The sequence below is a fragment of the Chrysemys picta genome, chromosome 10 (assembly GCF_011386835.1).
Source record: "Chrysemys picta bellii isolate R12L10 chromosome 10, ASM1138683v2, whole genome shotgun sequence".
NCBI classification, from domain to species: domain Eukaryota; kingdom Metazoa; phylum Chordata; order Testudines; family Emydidae; genus Chrysemys; species Chrysemys picta.
In genome coordinates, this window is record NC_088800.1 from 57,009,375 (window position 1) to 57,036,472 (window position 27,098).

At 41.7% G+C, this 27,098-nt stretch overlaps 1 protein-coding gene across 5 annotated transcripts in view; it reads right to left on the reverse strand.

Annotated features, from left to right (window-relative positions):
- Positions 1–27,098, reverse strand: part of GTF3C1 (general transcription factor IIIC subunit 1) — an 81,289-nt gene that overhangs the window by 18,527 nt on the left and 35,664 nt on the right. For all 5 annotated transcript variants that reach the window (XR_010591156.1, XM_008162546.4, XM_008162545.4 and 2 more), the window contains 13 exons: positions 25,230–25,417; positions 23,915–24,208; positions 23,139–23,284; positions 21,876–21,973; positions 19,816–19,912; positions 18,849–19,026; positions 16,956–17,097; positions 13,333–13,468; positions 11,615–11,696; positions 9,941–10,126; positions 7,228–7,382; positions 5,312–5,454; positions 1,868–1,949 (listed from right to left, as the gene is read on the reverse strand). Coding sequence is in view for 4 of the 5 variants with exons in the window: in XM_008162546.4 (XP_008160768.2) it covers positions 1,868–1,949; positions 5,312–5,454; positions 7,228–7,382; positions 9,941–10,126; positions 11,615–11,696; positions 13,333–13,468; positions 16,956–17,097; positions 18,849–19,026; positions 19,816–19,912; positions 21,876–21,973; positions 23,139–23,284; positions 23,915–24,208; positions 25,230–25,417 (1,927 nt within the window). In the remaining variant the exon portion in view is untranslated. The remainder of the gene's footprint in view (positions 1–1,867; positions 1,950–5,311; positions 5,455–7,227; positions 7,383–9,940; positions 10,127–11,614; positions 11,697–13,332; positions 13,469–16,955; positions 17,098–18,848; positions 19,027–19,815; positions 19,913–21,875; positions 21,974–23,138; positions 23,285–23,914; positions 24,209–25,229; positions 25,418–27,098) is intronic.

Sequence of the window (27,098 nt, forward strand, 5' to 3'; positions counted from 1 at the left end):
GATGACATTGTCAGCATCTCATTTACATCTACAGGATCTATAATTCCAGCATGCTGGGGAACGGGGGGGAAAGGGATGCTAAATTATTATGCTGGAAAGCAGAAAAAGAGGAGATTTTGACTAAGTAAATACTACAGGCAGCAGGTGCAGAGTGCTTCTGCAATGACCCACCCCTCCAGCCCAGCTGCTGTGCTTTGCAGGCTGCTTCAAAACTTGTCAAGGTCCTGGACTGAGCCTGGGAATAGCTAAAAAGAAGTTCAGCCACCTCTGCAATGCTTCCAAGGATCTCCCCCAGGCTGGAGGAGAAAGATGGCACTTTCTTGTGCAGCTTGAGGAGAGCTAGTGGCTGAATTTCACATAGAAATACCCTGGCCATGGCCCTCAGTGCTGCAGAGGTGGCTGGGTTGCCTTTTTGTTAATCAAGTGAACTCATGTCCAGCACCGCACCCATCCTACATCATCCCAGCTCTCAGAATCTCTCTGCCACTCTCTAGCTGAGCATCAGAACATAGTCAGCACTGCCAGACTTGTAAGCAGATTGTCTCATGCTTCTTGCCTGCCTACCACTACCCCAGGCCTCCGTCCAGGATTTTCTGCTGTCAGCTTCCAGCTAGTTCCTTGGATATCTGGTCTTGTCTCATGCCAGACCATGTTGCCTCCCTCCTGACTTCTAGCCAGAACATTCAGACAGTAAGGACATCAGGAGATGCAGGAGGCACCAGAAATGCAAGACAGAGAAAGAGGGAGGCAGAACAGTCTTGGGAAGAGCTGATCCCAACCAAGCCCACGCTACAGCTTTGAGAAACTATTCCTCATCTCTTGGCCTGCAACACCCATTAGCCTCACTCCACAAACTTTAGGAATCAGCTGGTCACCACACCAGCAGCCCCATAGCTAAGGGTTAAAACAGCCTAGCCACTTGCAAAGCACAGCAGCTGGGCTTGGTGTGGCTGGTCCATTAAGAGAAAAAAATCAAAGAGGCAATTGTTGTTTTAGCCATGTTCACCTCCCACTCTGTACTGTAGGGGTTCCACTGGGAGCTAATCCTTTGATAAACAAAACGGAATGGCTAGATAACAGTAGAGCTAGTTGGGAATTTTCCAACAAAACATGTTTTTCTATAATCAAATTCCAACTAGTCAAAACCCAAACTGCAGAAAAGGCTGGTTTCAACATATCTCATGATTTGAAACACATTTTGAAAAAAGTGTTGAACTAGTCAAATAGTTCCAGTTTGACATTTTCAAAATGAAAAGTTTCATTTCTTGATTCAAAATGACTTTGTTTAAAAATGTTAATTTATACTACAAAAGGTAACAAGGGGGGTGAAATGAAAACAAAAATGCATTGATCGGCCCAATCTGAACATATTTTCTTAGTATCAATTTGCAAAAGGAAAAAAAAAGTTTGAAATTGACTTTTCATCTCAATTTGGGAAAAATTTCAAAATTTTAAAAATTATCATGGGATGGGTAAAACTTTCCCTCACAGCTCTACATAACCAGTAACAAGACTGGTGGGAAAGATTTGGGGCAACTGACACCAAATGGATAATCTGTGGAAGCATAAATTGGCCTAAGAAAAACTAGCTTTGAGGATAGCTTGGTGGTACAGATCTGTCTGCTGGGCATCCAAGGGTTAAAGCAGACTCTCTTGCTGCACAGCAGTGCTGCTTTCTTGCTATTTGGAAGGCTAACCATGTCTATCTAACTCCCAGAATAGCGGTGATGTGGAGCAGGAGTCTGTTTTTAGGAGGTTGACAGCACAAAGGGAAGAGACAAGAGGTGACTCATAGGAATCCAAATACAGTTCCATGGAAATGTTATGTTAACCACTCTGTCTCCTTTTAGAATACCTTTCCTCCTACCTGTGGGTCTTGGTAGTTATCTTCCCTCTTCATGAAATCCTCAATAAGAGCTTTATCTTGGTAAACTTCAGCAAGGCAAACTCTGCAACAAATAAGTGTAAAAGTGTTCACAATTCACAACTTGGTGCATCAGAAAACATGCACACAACCTCTTATTTGGTTTGCCATTTCTATGCACCCTGGACTGCAGTATCGATGCTGCTGGCTGAGAAAGTCTGCCTACTGGATCACACACATGCCAAAGTCTTCAGTGCAACTAACCCCAACAACCATATCTTCATCTAAGACCTAAGTTCACTTTTGTAGGAGAAGCTTCTCCATAATGTGAGCATGCTACCATATAAGAATAAGGGAACTGGCATAACAGGGTCCCATCATCTCCTCAGCTCTGGGGAAAGAAAAGGGAGAGAAAAGTAGATCTCTGTCTGGATGGAAGGGGCGATGGAGTCTGAAATGATGCATGTCTCTAGAAGGCTAGTCGTAGCTCTGTCAATTCCAGGATATTAGAGAGATGAGGTGGGTGAGGTAATATCTTTAATTGGACCAACGTCTGTTGGTGAGAGAGAGACAATCTTTCACGCTTACACACAGCTCTTCTTCAGAGCTGGGAAATGTACTCAGAGTGTCACAGCTAAATACAAGGTGGAACAGACCGTTTAGCGTAAATAGTTAACGGACCTGAAGAAGGTCCTTCTGGCATGTCCCTACATCTCAATGACAATTAGTTTCAAAAGATCCTGAAGTGCAATCAATAATACCCTAGAATGCAGGTAAACTGGACTTGCTGATCTGTACATGTTAAAAGTTCTCCAGCCAGTCCCATATCTGAACTTCAGCAAAAGTTACATCTCGTGGGTCTGTCTTCCTTATTGTTAATACTTTCTATTTGCTAACTGAAGACAAGTGTCAGAGTTCAGAACATCAGACATTTTTGAGTCACTAATTTCATCCCCCCTATTTAGTAAGGGAACTACTTTCTTCATTTCCTTTGATATTTTCATAAAAGCCTTTAAAATAAGTTGTATTTATTTTTCAGAAACAAGAATTGTCAAACGGAAGATGTTGGAGAGACAATTCAGTGTAATTATAAGAATACCACACATGTATACTTATTACTAGGCATAACTGATCTGCTGTTACACACCCCAAAGAGGAAAAAGAGGACAGATTTTATCAACAGTTAGATAGCACCATAGATGAGATTTCTGATCATGATATGATTTTGATAATGGGAGATATGAATGCAAAGGTTGGTAGCAGACATGGTACACAAATGAATAATGTTGGACCACACAGCATTGGGACAGCAAATGATAATGCATAAAGGTTAAGAACTTGCTGTGAGATGCTCACAAGGTTACATGGAGTTCATCAGATGGTCAAATCAAAAACCAGATTAATCACATCATCGCCAGTAAAAGGCATAGATCGTCACTGATGGATGTTAGAGTTTATAGAAATGCTAAGCGTGGCACTGATCATGAACTACTAATGGGAAAGATGAAGATTAAGCTGAAGTCCAAGAAAGAGAGGGGTGCAACTGGAGCTAAATTTGATTTTGATAAGTTAAAGGATAGCTCTGTGAGGGAAGCATAGAAAGTGACGCTTGGAGGGCATTTCAAGTCATTAATCTGTGATGATGAAGAAATCTCACTACAGGCCAGATGGGAAATATTCAAGGAAGTAATAGAAAACAGTGGAGGAAGTTCATGGGAAGTTATCGTACTACTGGCAGATGTGTGAATTAATTACTTTCCTCTTTGCTACCTTGAAACGTTGGTGTAGGCGATTTGGAATAAATGCCAAGACGACAAAGTGGTTGTATCTTGGAAAAGGGACAACAGATAAAGTGTCGACATGCAGTGGTGGTGAAGTCATAGAAAAAGATAAATCTTAAGTGTACCTAGGAAACTTGGTCAGTGCCAATGGTTCCATCAATGATGAAGTTAAAATGATGGTGTTTTAGCTACAAGTGCTGCACAGAAATTGATGAAATTATGGGCTGATAAAAACATTACATTTGGAACCAGAGTGAAAGTTTATCAAGCCAGTGTACTAACAAAATTACTCTATGGTCTGGAAGCAGCTGCATTAAAAACAGGAGGCTGGAGGCAGCAGAGATGAGAATACTCTGAAAGGTGGAAGGTGTAAAGTTGAATGCTTTTAAGACAAATGAAGTTAGAAGGAAAGCAGAATGGGAAATCCAGGTACAGGACTGCGTGCAGTTGAAAAGATTACAATGGTAAGAACACTGGAGAAGACAAACAGATGATACAGTGCCAAAGAAAATAATGCAAAAACAACAAAGGTCAGTCTGACCGAATAGGTGGAGGGACATTGTACACAGGGACATGACCAGGCAGGGTTTCATGGAGGAACAAGCCAGGGATAGGAATGAATGGTGATGCTGTACAGCTCTCTGTGTTTGCAAAGGCGCTTGGAGATGAAAAGATGATACTTATTCTAGGCAGAGCAGGTAGTGTCACCTATTAAGATTACCTGATTTCCCATCATAAGACCCTTATAGCTTTGCCAAACTTCAAGCTCAAGCTGAATTTTTTTTTTTAAGTTTCAGTCACAACCATTCAACTGTTTCTGAATGAAGTTAGGGAAAAATGTTTTGTTATGACAAAATTCTGGTGACCTTTAATTTGAGAAGCTCTAGAGGCTTTGGTATAGGGACTTGAAATTCAGCAGGGAGCGGCCTCTGTGTCAGAGAGGTAACTTTTGCCATAACAGTGAAAATACACCCACATTTGACCAAGTTACAAGCCTTTGAAAAATTTCAGTTTGCACATGCTCAGTGGAGACTTGGGAGTTTCATGACAGTTTTTTGAAGATTCCATCCATACACTGAGTATGCTCCAGCCTAGGGCTGAAGGAGCCAACCAGGACTTTCTGTGCAATTGCTGGTCCTAGCTGCTATGGGGTCAGGGTGGGGCACTGCAATTGAGAGCAGGAAAACTCTCTCCTGTGGTCTCAATGCTCCCCTGGCTGGCACCCAGGCTTGTGGTGAAGGAAGACACCTGACAGACACTAATACAGAAGAACAAAAGCCAGGGGGTTGGGGTGGGGTGGGGAGGAGAGAGGGAGAAGGGAACAGGACAGGATCAAGGATTGGGATTTCCTGGGCAGGGGGACAGGAGCCAGCAGGAATACACAGACTGAACAGGGAGACTGGGCAAGGAATCAGACATGGGGAGAAGAGGAGACATCCCAAACTCTGACTCCACTATGAGTGGTGCACATGCCTCTCCCTCAGGATGTCACAGATCACATAGCATTCCAGACTAACTTGTATAGAGATGCTGAAAGAGGGACATTGGAGATCTGAATTAACATGATGGAGGGGGACAAAAAAGCAGGAACCCAAGTATGGAGGAATGAAATCCTTAACTTCATTTCATAAGAATTTAGAAAGACAAATGAAAAAAAATCACTTACTTATAATTAAGATAGGTTTGTGGATTTTTGACAATGTAGCGAGCTCTTCGTCCAACAGAATGAGAAGTTTTATCTAAAGATTCTTCAAAGCTGGCATGCATGATATCTCGGACAACCTGCCATGGAACAAACGGTCCTTTCACCTGGATCAAATACAAAAAGAAAGTCAAAGCTCAGCTTACTTTGACCTGCAGGTATGCAAGTTACGGCCGGCACTAGCAACAACCACTAGAAAAAAGGCTGTGATCCTTTCCTGCATGCCCCTCCACACACATTTATAACTGTCAAAGACATTCATCTTTGCTGCTGGGATTTCCCATGTTTGCTCTGTTCCTAAAAGTGAAATCAGATCTGGAAATTTTGAGCACAACCCCTTCAGCCATTTGTGAGATATGGAAGGGTACAACAGTTTACTTTTCCCCACTTAAAGTACAGGCTAGGACTATAAAATATATCATAAGAGGGGCTAGTAGCACTTCCTATTAAGATAACTCCATACTCCTCCTTATAAGACTCCATTTTCAGTTGCTTATAACTTTGCCACTTTGTTTCAGCTGAAATTTTCAATGCTGGGTGTTTGCCTCTGGGGGGAAATTTCAGCCAAAATCATTTAGCTGTTTCTGGGAATGAGTCTAGAGAAAAACAGGTTGTTTTGCCCATGTTAAAGAATTTTGCTCACCTCTTCTTTGAATAGCTCTAGCATGCCCATTCTTTGGAGCAGTGAATTGAAATATGGCAGGGGGTGACAACTGCACCAGAGATATGTCTTTTCCTGTCCTGTAAAAATCCACCCACATTTATCCAAGTTATAAGCCTCTGAAAAATTGCAATTTGCACATGCCCAGTAGACACTTGAGGGATTTTAGCTGCTAAAATCCCCAAAGATCTCATCTGCACTGAGCATGCTCCTGCCCAGAGCTGAGAAGGACTTTCTCTGAAATTGGAGCTCTTGAGTGCTGCAGGCTATGCAAAGTCTGGACACCTGAAATGAAAACAAGGAGTGTCTCTCTCCTGTGCTCTCCATGACTGAGCCCAGGCAGAGTTGAAGAGGAAACTGTCTGATTTGAATGCAGAGGGGACAAGAGCCGGACCCATGGAAGGGATGGATGAGTAAACTAGGATAAGGACCCTTTGAGGGGAGGAAAGGGGGGGAATAGTATATCATACAAACCAAAGCTTTGTTTAATGACAGCTAAAGTTGCTTCAGGACACGTCCCATCCACCCATACTACAAAAGCATGGGAATAAAACTAGGAAAAATCTCCTGCATTCCTTTCTACCTTCACCTCACTTGCAATTCTGTCAGTAACAACCTTCCACTTACATCTGAAACACATTACAATAAGCAATATGTACCTCAAACGACATCCAACTCATGAGCTAACATAAAACCTTGTTAGTGACCTCATACTCTTGTCTCAGATTGGCACATCCGACTGGCACACATCCTATTCACTTGGGAAATTATTCCCCCTTAACACTGAAGATTCATCACTAAGTTGTTTTGTGTTGAAAGTTTTAGCATTGGCCCCAACATCATATACCTCAAAAGGACAATAATTTCATACTTCATCCTGCTTTTCAAAAGAGATCCAAAAAAAGGTAAGAGTGCAGAATATTTTATTTTAGGGTGCTTTTTGGTACAGGCATAGCTAAGCTCAGATTTCCCCCTTCCACGTACCCTAGAAAATTCAAACCGCTTTACAATCTACAATCAGCATTTCAAATTAATCCTAAAATTCAAATCACACAATACTTTGGAAACCTTTGTCACCTCCATGAACATAACAGTTTGGAGCAGGCCTAATTGTGGTGTTGCTTCCACTCCCTCATAATACAGAGGGATACGGCAATGCCAATGGCATACTAGTACTATTGCACACACATTCAGTAGAGAAGTAATAAGAAGTGAGCACCTTTGTGTTTAGCACATTACTGGCAATTCGACATAGCATGAGCAGGCTGTCTTCTTGCACAGTCCAGGTGACACGTAGGCGCGTCATTCTCAGCAGGGCACTCTGGTCAGCCTCATCATGGTAGCGCAGCTTTTTATTTTTTTCTACAGACTCCTCTAAACACAAACCCAAAGAGAAACAATTATACTAACAGTGTTTCTAGCAAGGCCTTTATTCTTATTGATTTGCTTTGCTAATAGCTAGAGGCTCATTGTGCTAAGTACGGTATAAACATCATCCCGGTGCTGAACAGTTTAAACAGGCAAGACAGACAAAAGGTGGGAAAATGAAAGCACTAGCCTTATTTTATAGGAAGAGAATTGAGGCACAGAGGGACTAAGTGACTTAGTCTGCGCAGTGTTTCTGCCTGCTCCCAAAACATGACTTCTATTATTTATTTGAGGTCGTGCCCACCACGTGCAAGGTGCTCAGGAAAGTGTCCCCTTCCCAGAAACTCAAACTGAGAATCTGATTGAACATCTAATTGTAAATAATTTGTCTGACAAAGTTAACAATTTCAATGATGAAGGGACTCATGGCATCCATCTCTAGATTATGATTAATTCTTGGCGCTGCCACTGACCTGCTCTGTGACCTTGGACAAGTCTCTTGACCAGTCCATGCCTCTGTTTTCCCATCCTTGATGATAAACTCTTTGGGACAGAAATTGTCTTTTACTATGTGTGTGTAGAATGCCTAGCAGAATGGGACCCTGATCTCAGTTGGGATCTGTAAGTGTTACCATAACATACATAACATTAATAAGGGGGCGGGGGTTGAGTGAAGGATGACAAAAGGGAGGAAGGTTGAGGGGTTTTAGACAATGAGACTGAGATTAGCATTGTTGGGGTGAAGAAGAGCTCCTATTTCACAGTGCCAATGTTTTGGAAAAATACTGGCAAGATGATGAGTAGAGTAGAGGTGAAAGAGGACAAGGGAGAAGTAGTCAGCAGGATTAGAAAGGAAGAGCAAATCAATTTAATGTTGTGAGTCAGCACAGTATGGTGGCCTTTTCCAAAGGGGCTCAACAAAGCACCAACAGCGATGGGAACAACTATGGCTGGGAATCCAAGGGATGGACAGTGGTCTCATTAGCATAGGACACAGGAAAGCTGAAAGTAGAGACCACGGAGCTAATAAGGGGAGGGATGTCAGGTGGAAAGGTGGGGGCTGAATGCAGCAGTGAAGCCAGAACATGAGATATTGAAAAAGGAAGTGATGGTTGGAGAGGCAGAATTCAGAGATGGAGACATCAGCAAGAGAGGTTATTAAAGACCAAAAGTGCAAGAAAGTAATGAGACAGAGTGGAAGAGACACCCCAAAGCTATCAAAGTAGGATGTTGAGAGGAAATGAGAGGTAATGAAGTCAGACTGATCAGCACTAGGAAATTAAAATTGTTCCTGAGAAGGGTAGGAGATAGAGAGCCAGGCAGCAATCAGCAAGAGGAGATGGGGGCTAAGTTCTCTTTTAGCTGCCTGGCTACGCAGTAGGCTATCAAGGGCCACACAGGCATGCAGCCATAGGGCCTGGACTAGAGAGGTGCCTCTCCCTGGCCCCGAGATGCTGCAGTGAGAAAGGGCTGGGGGGAGTCCTCTCTCACTGCTGCAGCCCCAGGGCAGCCTGCACCTGAACCCCTCATCCCAACCCCATCCCAGAGCCCACACCCCCAGTCAGAGCCCTCGCCCCCACGCACTCCAAGCCTCTGCCCCAGCCCTGAGCCCCCTCCCACACTCCAAACCCCTTGGCCCCACCCCCGTCACACATCACCTCCATATTGGTGCACATAACAAAATTCATTCCGCACGTGGATGTAAAAAATTAGAGGGAACATTGGCTGGTAGCAAGAGGGGCTTTAGATAACAGCCACTCAAATGGAAAGGGAGAGAAGAGCTGGATAGAGTGGTTTTCAGAGAGGAGCCCAGTGTCACCAGCACAACCTTCATGATAGGAAGGAGAGCGCACAGATTTAGAGGGAGATATGTGGTGTATCAAGGCAAGTTTATAAACAAGAATTAAGATTCCAGGGAGTAGGAGGGAAAGGAAGAAGAGGAGGAAGGAGCGCTGAGGGGAAGGAGGCAGCAAAGAAAGAGGTTGGAAGGTTTGTGAGAATGAAAAAGTGGAGGCAGGAGAGGAGACACTGAGACAACAGGGGTGAGAAAGTAAAGTCCATGAAAGTCAGTGGAAGGAGTGTTGGTGATGCCCACAATGTGGAGAGGAGGGAGGTGGAGAGTGACAGGAAGAGTGAAGGCCAGAAGCCAGGAAAAGATTTCTACAGAAAGCAAACTGACTGCCCTGTGGCTCTCCATGGGAGAGAGCTCCGAGCTAGGACACACCAAGGGTGACTGCAAAGCTGTGGTGCAACCACACCAGCAGTGGCCAATGGGGCCCAGACTGGGATCTGTGATTCTGCAGCTAGTATGAATGGTGATGCAAATCTGTAAGTGCATGCAGCTAAAGGACAGTGATCCAGGATGCTGCTATGCTTCCCCAAAGCCAGCACACGGCCCTATGGCACTGATAGCTTTCTGTTCGCCAGGAGGGCAACCCAAGGAAGAGGCCAATGAAAGCTTTTGGTTACACAAAAGCTCAGTCACCACAGCTCCTCTGAAGTGATGCCCAGCCTGCAGACTGCTCAAAACAAAGCTCTTCCTGACAAACATGCTACTTATTTACCTCTCTTTTTCTTCTTTGTCTTCTTCCCAGTGTCTTTCTTAAGCCTCTTACGTTTCTGGCTTTTTCCACCCCTCACTCTCTTGGTTCTATTCTGCGTTGCTTCTTTATCAATCTCAATACATTCTTCCTTCTGCACAGGGGACTTTGCGCCTTCCCGAGCATCTCCCAAAATGTTTATTTTATTACCTACGTAGAAGTACATTTACACCAGTGGAATTTTATAGCAAAATATACAATGCAATGTTAAGCAATCAAAAGTCAAAATACAAAGCTACATGAGAATATACCACCCATACTTTGCCCCCTTCTGTATATACATTATCAGTGTAGTCATGTAATCATGTATTATTTCTCAAAGACACAACAATAGGATTTTCCCCATGTTTAGATATCCGTATCCCAAAGGAAACATATGATCATGTAGCTGAAGACTACAATGTGTTGCACACGTTAAATACAAGAGGGCAGTTAAAATTTTACATTCAACCTTAGGTTTAACATTTCCTTACTGTGGTGCTTTACTAGGCAATCTTAATATTACTGTAGCTCTATTGCATTTAATTTCTTCCAACTTATTGGGAATTAAAATCAAACCAAATTTGAAGAAAATAGTTTGGTAGTTTCAAAGTTACTAACTTTTGAAGTCAGCAAGTGAATCACCTTATCTCAATTTAGTGTTAAATAAAAAAAGATTCCACTTGACAACTTTAAAAAGTTAACAATAAAAACACCCACGCTGCACAGATTCTCTTCAAACATGGCTTGCAGTTTATATATTTCAATGAGCTCTACAAAACAAGACAAGTATGAAGAAAACTTGAAACTTGGCAGGTTTTAAAGTTTTGAATATTTAAATTCATCAGGACCATCATTTTCATCAAAATTCATCATTTTTAAAAGCTTCCTAATTGCATTTTGCCATTAGTCTATAGACAGACTAAAGATTCAACTGTTCATATGTAAAAAGCAACAGAGGGTCCTGTGGCATCTTTAAGACTAACAGAAGTATTGGGAGCATAAGCTTTCGTGGGTAAGACTTGCATCTGAAGAAGTGAGGTTTTTACCCACGAAAGCTTATGCTCCCAATACTTCTGTTAGTCTTAAAGGTGCCACAGGACCCTCTGTTGCTTTTTACAGATTCAGACTAACACGGCTACCCCTCTCATACCTGTTCATATGTAGTAAGTCATTTTCAAAAATTCCTAACTTTGGTTAAAAACAAAAAAATCAATATTCTTTAAACTAAGCAGAGGGACCTCAATAAGGAAAAAATTTCAGCCACAAAAGACTGATGTGTTAGAAAAGTCTGAAAATGTGAAAACTGTTTTATGTTCTACATCACAGTGGGAAGTATAAGACGCCTGACACAATTATGGCTACAGTAGAAAGATCTGAAACAGCATCTGGCTTGTCAGTCATGTACAATGTGTGTATGTCTGGCCTTTCTGCAAGCTGTGCTTCTGAAACTCTCCAGGATGAAGTACAAATGACCAAATACGGTCACACACATCCAGAAATAGGAAAGAAAATTAAACTATTTCACTGTTCCAGTAATGACCTAGAATGTCTCGTATTATGGGAGAAGTGAGAAGAACTGATATAATCACTGTGGGTTTAAGAAAGAGGATCATAGTTCTAATGCAATTACAAATGTTATATGCACCATTATGTTACCTCCAGTACTGAGTGGAAGGGGGTGTTTTGTTAAGAAAGTCTGGAGTCTCACTGTAAGTCCATTTTCAGGAACGGCACTTTCCTAAAACCAACAAAACATCCACCGAGATAAGATGTAAGCACCAAGGAGTACACACTCTAATATTAATACAGCCAAGAAATTTCTGAGAGAAGAATGTGTTGTGGACAGTTTTCAGAAAGATTTTTAATATACGCAGTAGAAAGACTGCTGGCATGAGTCAAGGTTGATCTAATAATATACTCACTACTAAATATATAGATAGTTTAAAAACATTTCTTAAGTTGCACTAAAGCCACCACCATTGTTGGAAGTTCTGAACTTCATACTAATTCCTTCAAGTAAAAATGTGTGGAGGAAAATTAGAGAGGAACTAAGAATTTAAGGAATTTATGATGGGAGTGGCTCCAAGGCCGTATCATAGTTAAGACTGAGCTGCAATTTCTCTATAAAAAATTGCTTTGTCAAAGTGCTTTAAACTCCATATGAATTTCTAAGAAGCAGGAAATATACACAAAACAAACATTAGAAAATCAGGAAATGCAGATTTCAGGTAATGCTTCCCCCACCACACTCTACCCAACCATATCTCTAACCCCATGGAAATAGCAATAAAGTAGAACTTTAGCCATTCCCAACAAGATCTGCCATTTTCTGTGTGGCCACTACAACTCCAAATCTGTACTGTTATTTGCATGCTTCCATGGACCCTCTGTGCTGCACCATTAATACTGACAGTATATGTGGTGGGCTGACAGACACCACTTAGAAAAGAGTCTCAGCAAGGGATCAGAGGCTTTCAAACACTTTATACTCCTCCTCCCCTCTCCCTGAACACTGTTCTTTTCTTCCCTAACCTCCACATCTTAAAAGAGCTGTACAATACTGTGAGCTCCCCCAGGGACTCCTGAGGGCTGCACTCGCTGGGGACAGAATTAAGGTCAGATGGGGGAATGGCATGGGAGGCATTATCCTGTACTGACAGATTTTCTAATGTTTGTTATGTGCATTTCATGCTTTTTGGAGGTTTCAGTGTTCAGCTACCAAATTCCACATTATGGAAGTGTACAAAGCACTACTCAGCAACCTTTTACCCTCATATAAATTATGTGGTTGGGTAGTGAATTCTCCTTTGGCTGAATGTGACGGTAAAGCAAATGTCAGTAAAGCACATGTACTGAAGGGAACTATAACTCAGATAAAAGGCAACAGAGTGTTGTGGCACCTTTAGGACTAACAGCTGTACTGGAGCATAAGTTTCGTGGGTGAATACCCACTTCGTCAGATGCTTGCGTCTGACGAAATGGGTATTCACCCACGAAACTTATGCTCCAATACAGCTGTTAGTCTTAAAGGCGCCACAACACACTCTGTTGCTTTTTACAGATCCAGACTAACATGGCTACCCTTCTGATATATAACTCAGATAGCATTTCACCATGGAGACAAATTTTCCATCCACTGAACATCAAAATTCACCATGGTAATTATTCATTTGCCATCCGTTACCTTTCATGTTTTTATTAAGATGCCTTGATAAGGAAAAACCTTACAAGGATATGTGTCCTTGGGAATGCACACAACTAGAGTAGCAAACATTTCTATTAATATTTCAACAACTCTTAAAAATACTAGAAGTTAAAAGTTTAAATAAAGTCAAGCCATTGCTATATAATAAATCCACTTAAAAACCCCTTACCTTCCTAGTTTTATTAATGATATAGCTTGTCCAGATCCAATTGCGTTTTAAATGTCCATAAAAGCTGGAATCCAGACCCCCAGCTCCCATCCCATCCCCAGGAATACATCCATCATCCACCACCTCTCGACTTCCTCTAAGGAAAAGAAACAAAATACATAGTAACAGACTTGTAAGAATAGCTGACAAGACACTTGCTAGACTACTTTGTGTACATCACAAAAGTAAAATAACCAACAGCTAATGAGTTGGTGCAAAACTGCAGGAAAAGGCGCACACTCTATTGCTCACACCAAAAAGTTGGCAACAATGTCAGCTTTTCTATTCAACTTAGGTACTCAGGATCCAGTGAAGTGACTTTTCAATTTTAGAGAAAAGAACTGAATATTAGAAATTGCAACCAAAGAGACTGCAGAACTGTTAACTTAGATGAAACTGCAGGACCAAATTCTGCTCTCACTAACACCTGTGCCACCAAACTGGAGACAAAGTTTGCCAAGCTGAAACTGAGGTTAGAATTCAGCTAACAGAATTTTTAATTGAGATAGCACAAAGGCCTACAAGAACACAGCTTTATCTGTAAAATGGAGGTGGCAGTGGCTCACACTTGATTACCTTCCGAGTTTGGGGCTCATGGACTTGGTCCATAGTCAAGGTGATGAGATGCATGGAAATAAAGATATCAGTCATTAGAACTGAGATTTGAACTCATAGGCTCCTGGCTGGCAGTGCAAGGAACTTTCGTTTAGGTTACAGAAGAATTTGATGGGTCTCACTCTGAGTCAAGGGTGATGGAGGTTCCCTCAGAGGGTGTGCAGGAGACAGAACTTTTTGGGGGCCCATCTATGCCAATGGAATGAACTCCCACAGGAATTAAAGACCTCACCACTGTCTGCTCCAAGTGAAAGATGTAGTTCTTCATCCTGCTTTCTCTAACACAGAGCAGTGTCTGCATTAAAACAAACACAACACCCTACCAAAAAATCAAAACACTACACTAAACACACAGTTCCTAGAGTATAAAACCAGAAAGAACCACTCTACTCTAACCTCCTGCACAATACAAGTCAGGGAAGTTTTCTGGCCTAATTCCTGTTTGAACTATAACATACCTTTCAGAAATCTAATCTTGATTCAAAAATTGCCAGTGATGGAGAATACACTTGGTCAATTGTTCCAATAGTTAATCTCCCTCACTGTTAAAAGTTTATACTTTATTTTCAGTCTGAATTAGTCTAACTTCAACTTTCAGCCACTCAATCTTGTTATACCTTTGTCAGCTAGGGTGAAGAGTCCATTATCAAATATTTGTTCCCTATGTAGGTACTTATCAACTGTAATCAAGTCAACTCTTAACCTTCTCTTTCTTAAGCTAAATAGATTGAGTTCCATGAATCTATTATTATAAGACATGATTTCTCATCCTTTAATTATTCTCATGTCTCTTCTCTGAACTGTCTCCAATTTATCAACATCCTTCCTGAATTGTGGACTCCAGAACAGGACACAGTATTCCAGGTGTTGATGCCCCAGTGCCAAATACAGAGATTATTTTATCTCTTTGGTCCTACTCAAGATCCAAATTTATGCATCCAAGGATTGCATTAGCCCTTTTGTCCAGAGTGTCATACTGGGAGCTCATATTTTGCTGATTATCCACCACGATAGCCATATCTTTTCAGAGTCACTACATCCCAGGATAGAGTCCCTCATCCTGCAAGTATGGCCTGCACTCTTTTTTCTGAGATGTATACTTTTTCATTTAACTATATTAAAATGCATATTGTTTGCTTGCGCACGGATTACCAAGTGATCCAAATTGCTCTGTATCAGTTTTACCTTCTTTATCATTTACCATCCCCCTTTCCCTCCCACACATTTTTTGTGTCATCTGCAAACTTTATCAGTGATTAGTGTGCATTTTCTTTCAGGTCATTGATAAAAATGGTAAACAGCATAGGGCCAAAAGCCAATCCCTGTGGGACCCCACTAGAAATATACCACCACGATGATCCCCCCTTTACAATTACATTCTGAGACCTATCAGTTAGCCAGCTTTTAATCCATTTAATGTGTGCCATGTTAATTTTATATCTTTCTTGTTTTTTAATCAAAATGTAATGTGGTACCGAGTCAAATGCCTTGCAGAAGTCTAAGGGAGAGGATGAGAGAGAGAGAGAGAGAGAGAGGACAGATGTTTGTCACACTGCCTAATACACTATGGGGAGGCACTCAGATATGATGTTGAGGAAGGCAGTATGTGACAGTACAGCGTAGCAATATTGTCACTCCTAAATACACAGTATTTATCTTGGCAAGTTTTTCATTTATGAAGAAAAAGTTACAAATCATGAGATAAAAACTACTTCTCACACAACTGATACTTATTAATGAGCTCATGTGAAGCTACACATGGATCAAGGCACAGAGCCCAGAAAGTTTCAGATTTATTGCAAGAAGGTCTTAAAACAAAAGATAAGACAATCCAGTTCAAATGTCGAAAAGTGGTCATTTTAGAACTCATGATTCTCTTTATATCACTCCATTTTTCATCTACCCACTATGAAAAATTCAAATATTAGACAAGATCACTTTATGAATTTTTTGTTGAAGGTTTACAATTCCTGTTAAGCTTCAGCCTTAACTATGCTGTCACAACCAACTCCAGCATAATTACAACTCATAACTAGGCAGAGATAATTTTTTAATAGGCTATCAGACAGTATTGTGATGGGGACCACTTAAGGAGCTAGATAGAGCAAATGAAAAATTCAGCCTGGCAACATGGTTCACTGGAATCAGGTTCCCCAAATGCAGTACAAAAGTACTGCTACTAACTTAAAAAGCATAGGGTGGAATTTACAAAAACACCTGAAAAGCACAAATTCCATTGACCTTCATGTCACTTAGGTACTTTTGTAAAACCCAACCATAGTATTCAACTTTTTGGAAACACTGACTGATCAATAACAGACTCTGGGGTTACTTTATTACAGCAGAACAGAAGGCTAACCTTTCACCTGTAATTTTTTTTTTTTTTTAAAGAGCATATTGCATGATGTGTGACTTCCATTAATGCTGATGGATGTTCTACGTATATATCACAGTGCAGCATGTGTGCAGTTACTGACATTACTGGATACATAACAATGGGCTCATACTAATCAAAGGACAGAATTATGAAAATGTCTCCATGCAGTTTTTGAAAGTCTAGTCATGGTGAAGCAAAGCATTACACAGGATTATATAAAGGGTGGACACAGAGAATCTTCAAATATTAGCACTGCCAGAGTGGTGCTTCTTAATCATCATCCAAAAGTCTTCAACAACACTCCTTGCTGTTGGATACAGGAGGAAATTTGAGCCCAGTTTTCTCACCTGGTAACACATAGCTCTGGTAACTTAACCACCACCCTGGTGTTTAAACTAGTCTAATAACTGCAAACACAGAACTGATCAACTATCTGCCCTATTAGTTAGATGGACTCCAAAACGGAAAGACATATCAGATTAAGTATTATGATGCTAACTCAAACACTATTAGTCTAATACTCTTAAAATGAACTGTTCTGTTCTTAATAACCCATCTATTCAGTGACACAGAAAGCTGGAAAGAGACATACGAGGTGTATTTCTCCATTGCACACTTTCGTTCAAGATTGTGTTTATCCACTGCTGACTCCTGTTCCATCTGCACATCCAATGTGTTGCTGGTCTCCTCACCCTGAAGATTACTTCTTTTTGCACGAGGATGGCGGACAACTCCTAAACACACAAATGTACTTCAGTTACTATCAGTATGAAGAATTATGTTCCAATCTCTTCCCCAGCCTGCTTCTGGCTACTTGCTGCCACCATGGCAAATAGTTGGGCAAATGAGTGGGGCAGATGTTTCACTGAAATAGAAATGCTAAGAGAGTCAGGAACACCCTGGACCACTTTCCTTAGGGATCAAACATGCTGCTTTCATAACATAGTTGCTTGTGAGGCTCATGGCCTTAAATTCCAACACAAAATTCTACTTAGCACAGGAGAATGGTGACGGTACCCATCAGGGTGTAGGCTGCACACTGATGCTCCGGGCACAGACCCCAGAGGTTAGAGTAGCTCCTTGGAAAATAGACCTGTAATAGTCCTCAAGAGACAGCCAGTTTAGGATTGCTTGAACTCAATGTGAAGGAGCCATGCTATCTCCCTATCCAATATGCCCCCTACACTGGGGTGGGGTTGGAGGAATAGTGAAGGATGGACCTGTACCAGTTGAGAGCTCCCCCACATTGTGGGAAATTCTGAGCTGGCCAGATCCATTTGGGTTTTGGCCCTTTGTGCTGACAGAACAGCAGGATGGGCCTTGAATGCAGGAGAGCACCTGGCCCATAGGCTCAGTATAAGCTGAAGCCTAACACAGTTTTGCTGTCTTCCCTCAAGGCTCAAAGCAGACAATTTGTTAAAAACCCTAAAACTTTCTAAAGCATTATGTTGGTGGCACAGTACACAAATCCCCATATTACAGGGAGCCAGATGTAGATTATATCTATGACAGCCTAGTAAACAAATACTACTGCACAATGCCTGAGAGCAGCAGCACAATTATAGCACTGCCACAATGGACATTGGCTCAATTAAACAAAGTTGTCTAATGCCTTCTGAAAAAAACTGCTTCAGTATAAAAGGGAGGATTAAACTGCAAATGGATCATTCTGCTTGGCTGCTTTCAAGTTTCAGAAACAAAAAAAAGTTGCTTTTGGTTTTAGAAGCTTTTGCTCTTTAACCAATTATTGCTATTGCACTACTCTACCTTTATTTAAAAAAACCAAAACAAAAAGACACTCCCCCGTTGCGAAAATACTGTAACCACGTATAACTGTAATACTTATTACTTCGATGAACCTGTGCTTATGGGCTATGTCAGAGTATCTAACGGAAGGTTTAGCAACATGGTTCTCAGAAAAAAGCTCTCTGCTTATGCTAGTCAGGGAAATCCTGATAAAATCATGTTGGCAACAAGTATTTTTTTAGCATGCTTGGCAAGGACCGAAGTAGGCCCTGTAAGGGGGTGGCGGGGTGAATAACTTGCCTTGTAACTCTGCTCTGAAGGTATTATCCTGCATGAGTCTCATTCTTGGATCTCAGCTCCATAGCATGAGACTGAAACACCAAATCCTAAAGTTTTCTGGTCTCCAAGGGCAGCAGCCCAGTACTGTTGATTGTGCTCCATGCTGCACCTTAACCCCTGCCCTTACTTGGAGATTTCCAGTCAGTTTCACATTACCCACACCCCAAATAGTGCCAATCACAAAAATCAATCAAGAAGGTTAATATTTCAAAATCTTAGACAATAAGCTGCAGAACAGACAACAGCCAGATACTTGCTCATAGGGGTTTAGAGACAGTAAGTTAAAGGTGACAAGACCAAATCTGTCTTACTTCATGGCAGAGTGCCAGGGAAGGTGTGAGAAGCATAGGATATAAAGGATGAAGGTGGAAATGACAGAGAATGCTGGATCATACCATACCTAATGGAGTATTAAGGCAGACACACTGCAAATCAAACCAAAAGTTTTCTACGTCCTGCATAGTGTTCAAAACATACAAACGTCTCTCAAATGGGCGACTGCTTTGAGCCAGGTTATAGTGAGGATCACAGATAGTAGTATCAACAATCACTGCATTTCTCTTCGTATAGATGAATACCTGTGAAACACACAAGGTTTCACACTGGTAAGTAAAATCGCTGAAATGGCTATTTTAGCAGGACACACAACTCCATCTATTCCAAGTGGCCCATACTGGCAACAACCACTTTGCACATTGCTGTCATCTTGCCCAATGATGGCACTTTCTGTGATTAGCGAACCTATTCTGGGTTCTACAGAGACAATCTATCATCACCCAATGGCTAGGAACAGGAATAAAATTCCAGAGGTTATCAACTGTGTTGTGGTAGAATATATCACTTGCTCAAGTCAGAATTTTACTGAAGTAAGCTATTTATGCCTGGAATTCCCCTGTTCCTTACTGGTTGGTTCTACCCTGATTAAGTAGTCCACTGTGTATACAAGAACTATTGTCTTTAATTCAGTAATGAATGATTGTATAAGTGTGTTTAATCCCAAAGGGACACCTTTCACAGTTATGTTTTCAAAAAGCCACATCTCCCAATGCAGGATTTACATGGCACCCCAGTTCCCAGTAATGGAGGCAAACACGGTAAGCCCCAGACAGGGTGCTGGCATTCTGAAGACTTCCAGATCATCACTGCACAAAGTTTGTAAGAATTTGGCTCAACGTCTGTGGAGTCTCGTTCCAGAATAATGGTCAGAAATTATCCATGCGACTTCCAATATTTCACTAAAAATTGCACGGTTGCATCTTAGCCCAGAGCCAAATATTTAAGCTCATTGCAAATTTAAAATCTCTTATTTTATCATCATCATCATCGGAACAAAGAGTAGAGTAATATTCAAGTTTAAAATAAATTACCTGATCTTTATCTTGGAATTTCTCAGTTGGGCCAAACTGTAGTAGCCCCATGTAACATAACCTCTGCAGGTTTTCCACCACTGAAAAGATGTATCTCCTGCAACATAGTTGGACGTGTTACATTTTGTATTCATGATAAATTCAACATATGTGATACATGTCACTAATTTACACTAAACTGTAAAAACAGGCACGAGCAATAACATCTTTAAACAGACATATTAAGTAGTCATATAACAACTCAAAGGATTTTGGTGCTTCTTAGTGTAGGAAGCAAAATAGTTTCACCAAATCTAAAAAAATGGTTACTTAGTGCATCAATGAAAACCAAACTTGTATTTTTAAGAAGTAAAATCTGCCAAATGTTTGAGTTTAACTGATTAGTAAATAGGGGTGAGGGCTCCAGTTGGTCAGCAGATAATTTCATTATAGTTTGAAAGAGAAGATACCTGGCTGTTGTATCTGGACTGATAGAAGTGCATGTACACTGTATTATAGGAGGACCTGGCAATGATCCCCAAAGTAAGGTTGCCTAACACTATTAGACCCTGTTTTCAGTTCCTTATAATTTTGGCAAACTAAACATTCAGGCTGAAATATTTCATGCCAGATGTCTCCTTGAGGCTTAATTTTTTGGAAAGTTTCAACAAAAACTGGCTCTTTCCAAGAACAAGGTTAGGGTAAAATACACTGTTTAGACCAGGTTTTAAAAAAATCTTACAACTGTTTCACTGATACACTCTAGTGTCTCCAAATGTTGAAGCATGAACTTGAAATTTGTCAGAAGGGGCTGCTGGGATCAGAAAGGTGCTTTCTGGTGTTTCCATGAAGATCCAAATTTGGCAAGTTATAAGCCTCTGAAAAAAATCACTTTGCATATGCATGGCAGAGATTTATTTGAGGCTGGCAGTTAAAAATCTCTGAAGATTTCATCTGCTTTGAGCCTGCTCTTACTCAGGGCTGCAGGAGCCAAGAAGTACATTCCCTGCAATTGCTCCTCCAAGCTCATGGGGATTGCTATAGTAATGGGGACTGCTATGGTGCCAAGCACTAGAAGAGAGAGCAGGAAGAGCGTCTGTGCTGTTCTCTCAATACTTCCCATGCTGGTGCCCAGGAAGCATGGAGGAGAAAGAGGAAGCTGCCTCCTGGAATGTAGAGGGTGACAAGCAGGGGGACAGGCTGGGTGTGATACGAGCAGATAGGTTGGTTTGGAGCAGAGATGGGGAAAAGAGTAGTAACCATTAGAAGTTAATCTCAAGAATTTAGAACAGAACCCAAATTCCTACGTCTCAGCATTCCTTTGCTGTATAGCAAACTATGACACCCACTGGCAAAGTCTGTCTCCTCTGTCTCATCGTCCTCTGCTGGCTGGTTCACAGAGGATAACAGCCTCCCAGTGCTACCACCAATACATTAGTTCAAATGGAAGTCTGTGCTGTGTAGCTAAAGGTTCCAATCCTGCTGACTCACGTGGTGGGTTGATACAGTCCCACATGATGAAATTTCTGTTCTCTCAAATTGCTTTTTATTAAAATTTAGGAACTTACATTAAAAACATTACGGTTGTAAAATCAAGAACCCAAAATTTAGGAAATTCCAGATTTAAAGTTGCCTGTACCACTCTGTTCGCTGACACAGCATGGTGGATGAATTAATTGACAAATCAGGATGTTCTCCTTTGGGAAGAGAGAAGACAGTGCCATAAGGTGAACTATCCAGGCCAGAGTGCTAGCCAGTTGGCACTGCTCTTTAACTGACCACATGCCCTGAACCAACTGATATTCTGAATGAGCCCAGAACCAATTAGATCAGCACCTGTTGCAATGCTCCCCCTGTCTCCCTAGAGACCTGACTGATGTGAAAAATTTGTTCGTTCTCTGATGACATGGACAAACTTCCCAGATCCCAGTCACTTTACCCGTCTGTTTTTCATCTTTTAGAGCATAAAGTTCTTCTGGGCAAAGAGTTTGCCCAATGTAGTCTTTGGGAGAACAATCAAGAGCCCCACTTCCTTCCCACAGCCACTTAGTGTGACACATCCCACCACCACAGGTACTTGCCTCTTATAAAGAAGCTGCTGTCGGACTGACCTCGGAAGACATCTGATCAGTGTGTGTTTTTTTAGAGGATTGTTTAAAAAATCCTCAAGACCATCCACCTAAAAATAATTATTTTACGATAAGATTATCAAAATGTGAAAACTGACTGAAATTTTATCAGAACACTTACTAGAGATTAACTAGTCTTCAAAGTATCACACTCAAGTGTGACAATTGCCTTCAGAATTTGTTTTTTTAATAACAAATATCAGGACCAAGAAGGATGTTCAGAGAAGAACCATGAGAATGATTAAAGGATTAGAAACCATACCATATAGTGATAGATTAAGGGAGCTCAATCTATTTAATTTGAGAAAGAGAAGGTTAAGTGGTGACTTGCTTACAATCTATAAGTACCTACATGAGAAACAAATATTTATAGTGGGCTCTTCAATCTAGCCAGAAAAGGTACAACAAGATCCAGTAGCTGGTTGGAAGTTGAAACTAGATAAATTCAGACTCAAAATTAGGCGTACATTTTTAACAGTGAGAGCAATTAGCCATGGAACAATTTACCAATGGTGGAGGTAGCTTTTTCATCACTGACAATTTTTAAATAGAGATTGGATGTTTTTGTAAAAGATCTGCTCTAGGAATTAGTCTGGGGAAGCTCTCTGGAATGTGTTATACAGAAGGTCAGGCTAGATCAGGGGTCAGCAACCTTCAGCATGCGGCCCATCAGGGTAATCCGCTGGCGGGCCGTGTGACATTTTGTTTACGTTGATCGTCCACAGGCACGGCCCCCGCAGCTCCCAGTGGCCACGGTTCGCCATTCCCAGCCAATGGGAGCTGCAGAAAGCCAGGAACGGCGAACCATGGCCACTGGGAGCTGCCGACCCCAGAGCTAGATAATCACAATGATTCCTTTTGGTCTTGGAATCTATAAATTTCCAGTACATACAAAGTAGCTAACCATTAGTCATGTTAATTCATTTTACCAGGCAAAAGCTGTGTTCTGTGAAGTCTTCAATAAGTCACATGCAAATTATTGTCCTATGAATCAATAGCACTAGAGTGCTGCTCATCTTGGATTGATTATTTTCTTCCGGAATCAAACTGGCAAAAACTGAAGTTAAATTTCTATGGACTACCAGCTGAAATTGATTATATAGTCTTAAGAGCAGATAATACAGACTAAGCATGTCTGCTTCTTTGTAAAGTACTGTTAATAACACTGGACATTACATCATACAGAATATAAATTGCAAAACGAAAGCACAGTACCTTGTGGCTGACTTGCACTATCTGGATAAAGATGGAGAGAGGCAGGCAAAGAAGAATGTCACTAACAAGAGCCCAGCCATACCCAAATTCCCTGTGTACTGGGAGAGGAGGGACGTAGCGCATCCACGAAATATCATCCACATACACTAGAGAAAGGATGCTGGTTTAGAGTCACAGATGGAACAAAATTATTAGTCCTATCTGGGGACCAGTTAAGTATTAGAAATCTGAAACCAGGTCTACGTTTGTAAACAAACATAGGAACTGCAATACAGATTCAAAGCAGCAGTCCACCTTGACTAGCATCCTGTTTCTGCCAGTGTCCAGTACCAGAAGCTTCAGAGGGAGGTGCACTAATCCCTGCCATGGACAATTATGGAATAACCTGCGCATAGGAGAATCTTCTTCCTATACTAAGGCAGTGAGTTGTTGGCTTAATCCAGTCAAAAGCCTTAGGTCCAAACCACCTCCTTTTTTTAGTTCGCAAAAGTACATGTTCTCCATTTCCAATATGTGCCCCACATTTTAATCATGGCTACAGCATCCACAGCTGAAGTCTGAAATTCTAAACTATGGCAGTACCAATCCTTTAATGAGGGCCAGTGCCTTAAGTAAGCTTTGAGGAGGTGGTGTTACAAGCAATTGTAACAACATTTCAGCACACGCTCAGTGAGTAACTGGCATTAAAAGTGGTGAGGATTCCGCCCCCTCGTCCACCACCCCAAGAATTCCCCCATGTAGACACAGTCCTGGTCTGATAAGGAGCCAGTTCTTACCTGTCTCATTACACAGATCTACCTCAGACTCCCGTGCAGGGACTTCATGATTCCCCATGCACGTAGTTTCTGGTGCAGCCTCCTCCTCATCTCCTGATGCACCTGGATGGGTTTCAGGTACAGCAGTGTGTGCGTCCAGTATCTGTGGGCTGTCTCTTTTCTCACCATCATAGCATGCTTTCTGTTGCTGCCCATTTAAAGGATGTCCGTAAACTAGGTACCAGAGGAAAATGTGGACCATTCTTAACCGAGGCATTTTGGGAAGAAAGCCAAGAGAACGCCCAAGTCCTGGAACTGCGAAGAAAAGAAGATGAACCACTGAATGCAAAGACAAAATAGATTAAAAAGATAAAATGGCTAATTCCCTAAAACTGAGAGAAATTACAAGTTAAATTGACTGGGAGGAAAAATTTAGACACACAAACGTGCATGAAAGTTGGAAGCTGTTTAAGAGGAGTTTATCAGATGGCCAAAAAGCCAAAATCACAAATAAGAACTTTGTGCAAAAGCCCATTCCGGTTAAGAGGGGAATAGAAGGACGCAATTAGAAATAAAAATGCAATATATAACAAACACGAGAAAGGAGATGACAGTAATCAATATAAATCAGAAGTTATGAAGTGTAGAAAACTGATAAGGGAAACTAAAAGACATCAGGGAAAAATTCGTGGTTGGCAGGGCCCAGAACAACAAGGAGGAATTTTTAAGTAGATCAGGAACAAAACAAAGGTATTGGCCTACTATTAGACGAAGATGGTAAAATTGTTAATAATGATGCAGAAAAGTTCAATAAATATTTCTGTAACGCATTCAGCAATCCTAACTTTAAGAGTTGTTGCCAGCACTCCCTAGAACTGTTCTATTTCACTGAAGTCTTGTTTTAGTATGCTCTAATGCATATTTTTCTGTACTACTTTATTGTCACACAGTAGTACACAGTGCATGTGAAGCAAAGGCTATAGAAAAAAACCCTTATATTATAGTAAGTGACCAACTGAGCTATAGTTTTAGCATCCCTGTTGGTGATTGTGGATGGAACGGGAGTCTTTAATTGTTGATGAAGAGCTGGGCATAGCCACCTATGGGAACATTTTTCCAACTGCAGTCACATCACATAGGAACTACCTGAGCACTAGGGGCAACTACATTTCACTGCCAATGGCTCTGGCACACTGAACCTAGGAAGTTCCCACCTGGATTTCACTGTAGGGCACAAATCTGAAGTGTGAGGATCTCTCACACCCTGTATCTGAGAAATGGAAAAGTTTCTCCAGTTGTCTGAATTATTTGACGGATGAGTAGAAGTTAGTTTTACCTGTAACAGGGTGATAATTTTTTAGCTGCATTATGCCCATTTTCTCATCAGTTTTCCTTGCCCGGCCATTATTTTCAGCGTTAGAGGGAGAGGTTCCTTGCATTTCCCCTGATACAGCAGCAGTCTCTTGCCCCAGACTATCTTCCTCTAAATGCTCTTGGGATGTTGGTGTCTGGGGAACTTTAATCCTATATAAAAATCACACAGCAATATTGGTACATTGGTAAAGTCAAACAGGCACTAATATAATTAATTCTGCAAACAATCACTAGCCAAGGTGACAGTCACTGTTCTGCAAGAAAATCTTAATACAAAACCAAGACTAACTCCTCTCCTTGGAAATCATTACTGAGAAAAAGGGTTTTGCATGTTTGCTCTCACCAGGGAAATAGTAGGGGGTCTCCTGGTGAAGGATGTGGGTCTATTTGCAAAGAACAAAAGGATTTCACTGAATGGACAATGGAGTGGGCTGCACAGAACCAGGGCTTTGGAGCGGAGCCCGGAGCAGCTCCGGAGCAGTGGAGCTGCAGGTTTTTGCCTGGAGCCGGAGCGGAGCCGGAGCACAGCTCCAAAGCCCTACACAAAACACCATTCCCAAAGCCACCAGGACAAGCCCTTATGACTGCTACAAGAGAGAAGTCACTCCAAACACAGGAAGCATCAGCTAGAAGCTTCAAAAGGGGAGAGTGTGCAGGGAGCAACAAGAGGTGCCGCTACCTTAGGCTGTGATTCTCCAAAGGATAGTAACAGTTTCATATGTTGTAGGAGACAACAGCTGTAAGTGAGGAATGATTAAGATTGTGAAGTATGACTCCTCCACTGAACAGATGTGTGAGCCTGCCATCTAAATGGAATGTGAATCTCAAATGGAAAAGCAGCACCAAGAATCAGTTCTCCCCTGCAAGGGGTAAGAAGTGTTGAGGAGGACACCTCCAGCTGCAGTTGATAGTCTGGGGCACCTCAAGCCTTTGGGTAATGGTGGGTCATGAAAGCTAGCAGGAAGGGCCCCCCTCCTAGTGACATGTATGTGGAAGGAGTAGTCCCCAGGTGATGGGGGAAGAAGTCAGGGGAGATGTCCTTTCCCTACTACTTCTGAATCAGTCAGGAGGCCATCAGGTATTTCATGACCCCCGGGATAGGTGTGTGTGTAGGAAGCAGTGGCTCTCGCACGCTGCCACAGGCTGGACTCTGTTTGAATGCATGTGACCAGGGAGGGAAGCAATCAAGAGGCTGTCAAGTATCCTCTTGGCCTGGATTTTGTAAATGTGCAAGAAGCAATCGGGGGAGGCTGTCTCTGTTCAACAACAGGATACAGGTAACCACTAAGCTAGTGAAGTGCATCTGGCATGAGACATTCATAGTTTCGAACAAAAAACCAGGAAGCAGACGTCACATGCCTCTTTACAATAATGTACTCTTTAGACATAAGATCTTTAATTGGGGCCTGTCCCTATGACTTGCTAGAACAAGTGAGGCTGATACCAGCAGACCTGCCGAAAAATCAGAACTGCCAGGCTTACAAGGTTAGTCTTTGAGTTAAGGCTTGGGATTCAAGAGATCTGCGTTCTATTTCTGGCTCTATTAGACTTCCTGTATGAGCTTCAGCAAGTCTCAAATTTCTGTGCCTCAGTTTCTCCAAAGTGAAGCTAATACTTCAAAAAAATTCATCACCGTTTGTGAGTGGCTCAGCTAACCCACCCAGCTGTGTCACAGACAAATGTGGAGATAAATAATCAAACAAGACTCAAGGACATAAGACAGAATAGCCCTATGCATTATATGGTGGCACAACTAAGGAAATGAACAAATAGGATGGAAATTACAGGAATCTCAGACTGCAAATATTGGAGTCACTGAATTGTCGTCAGT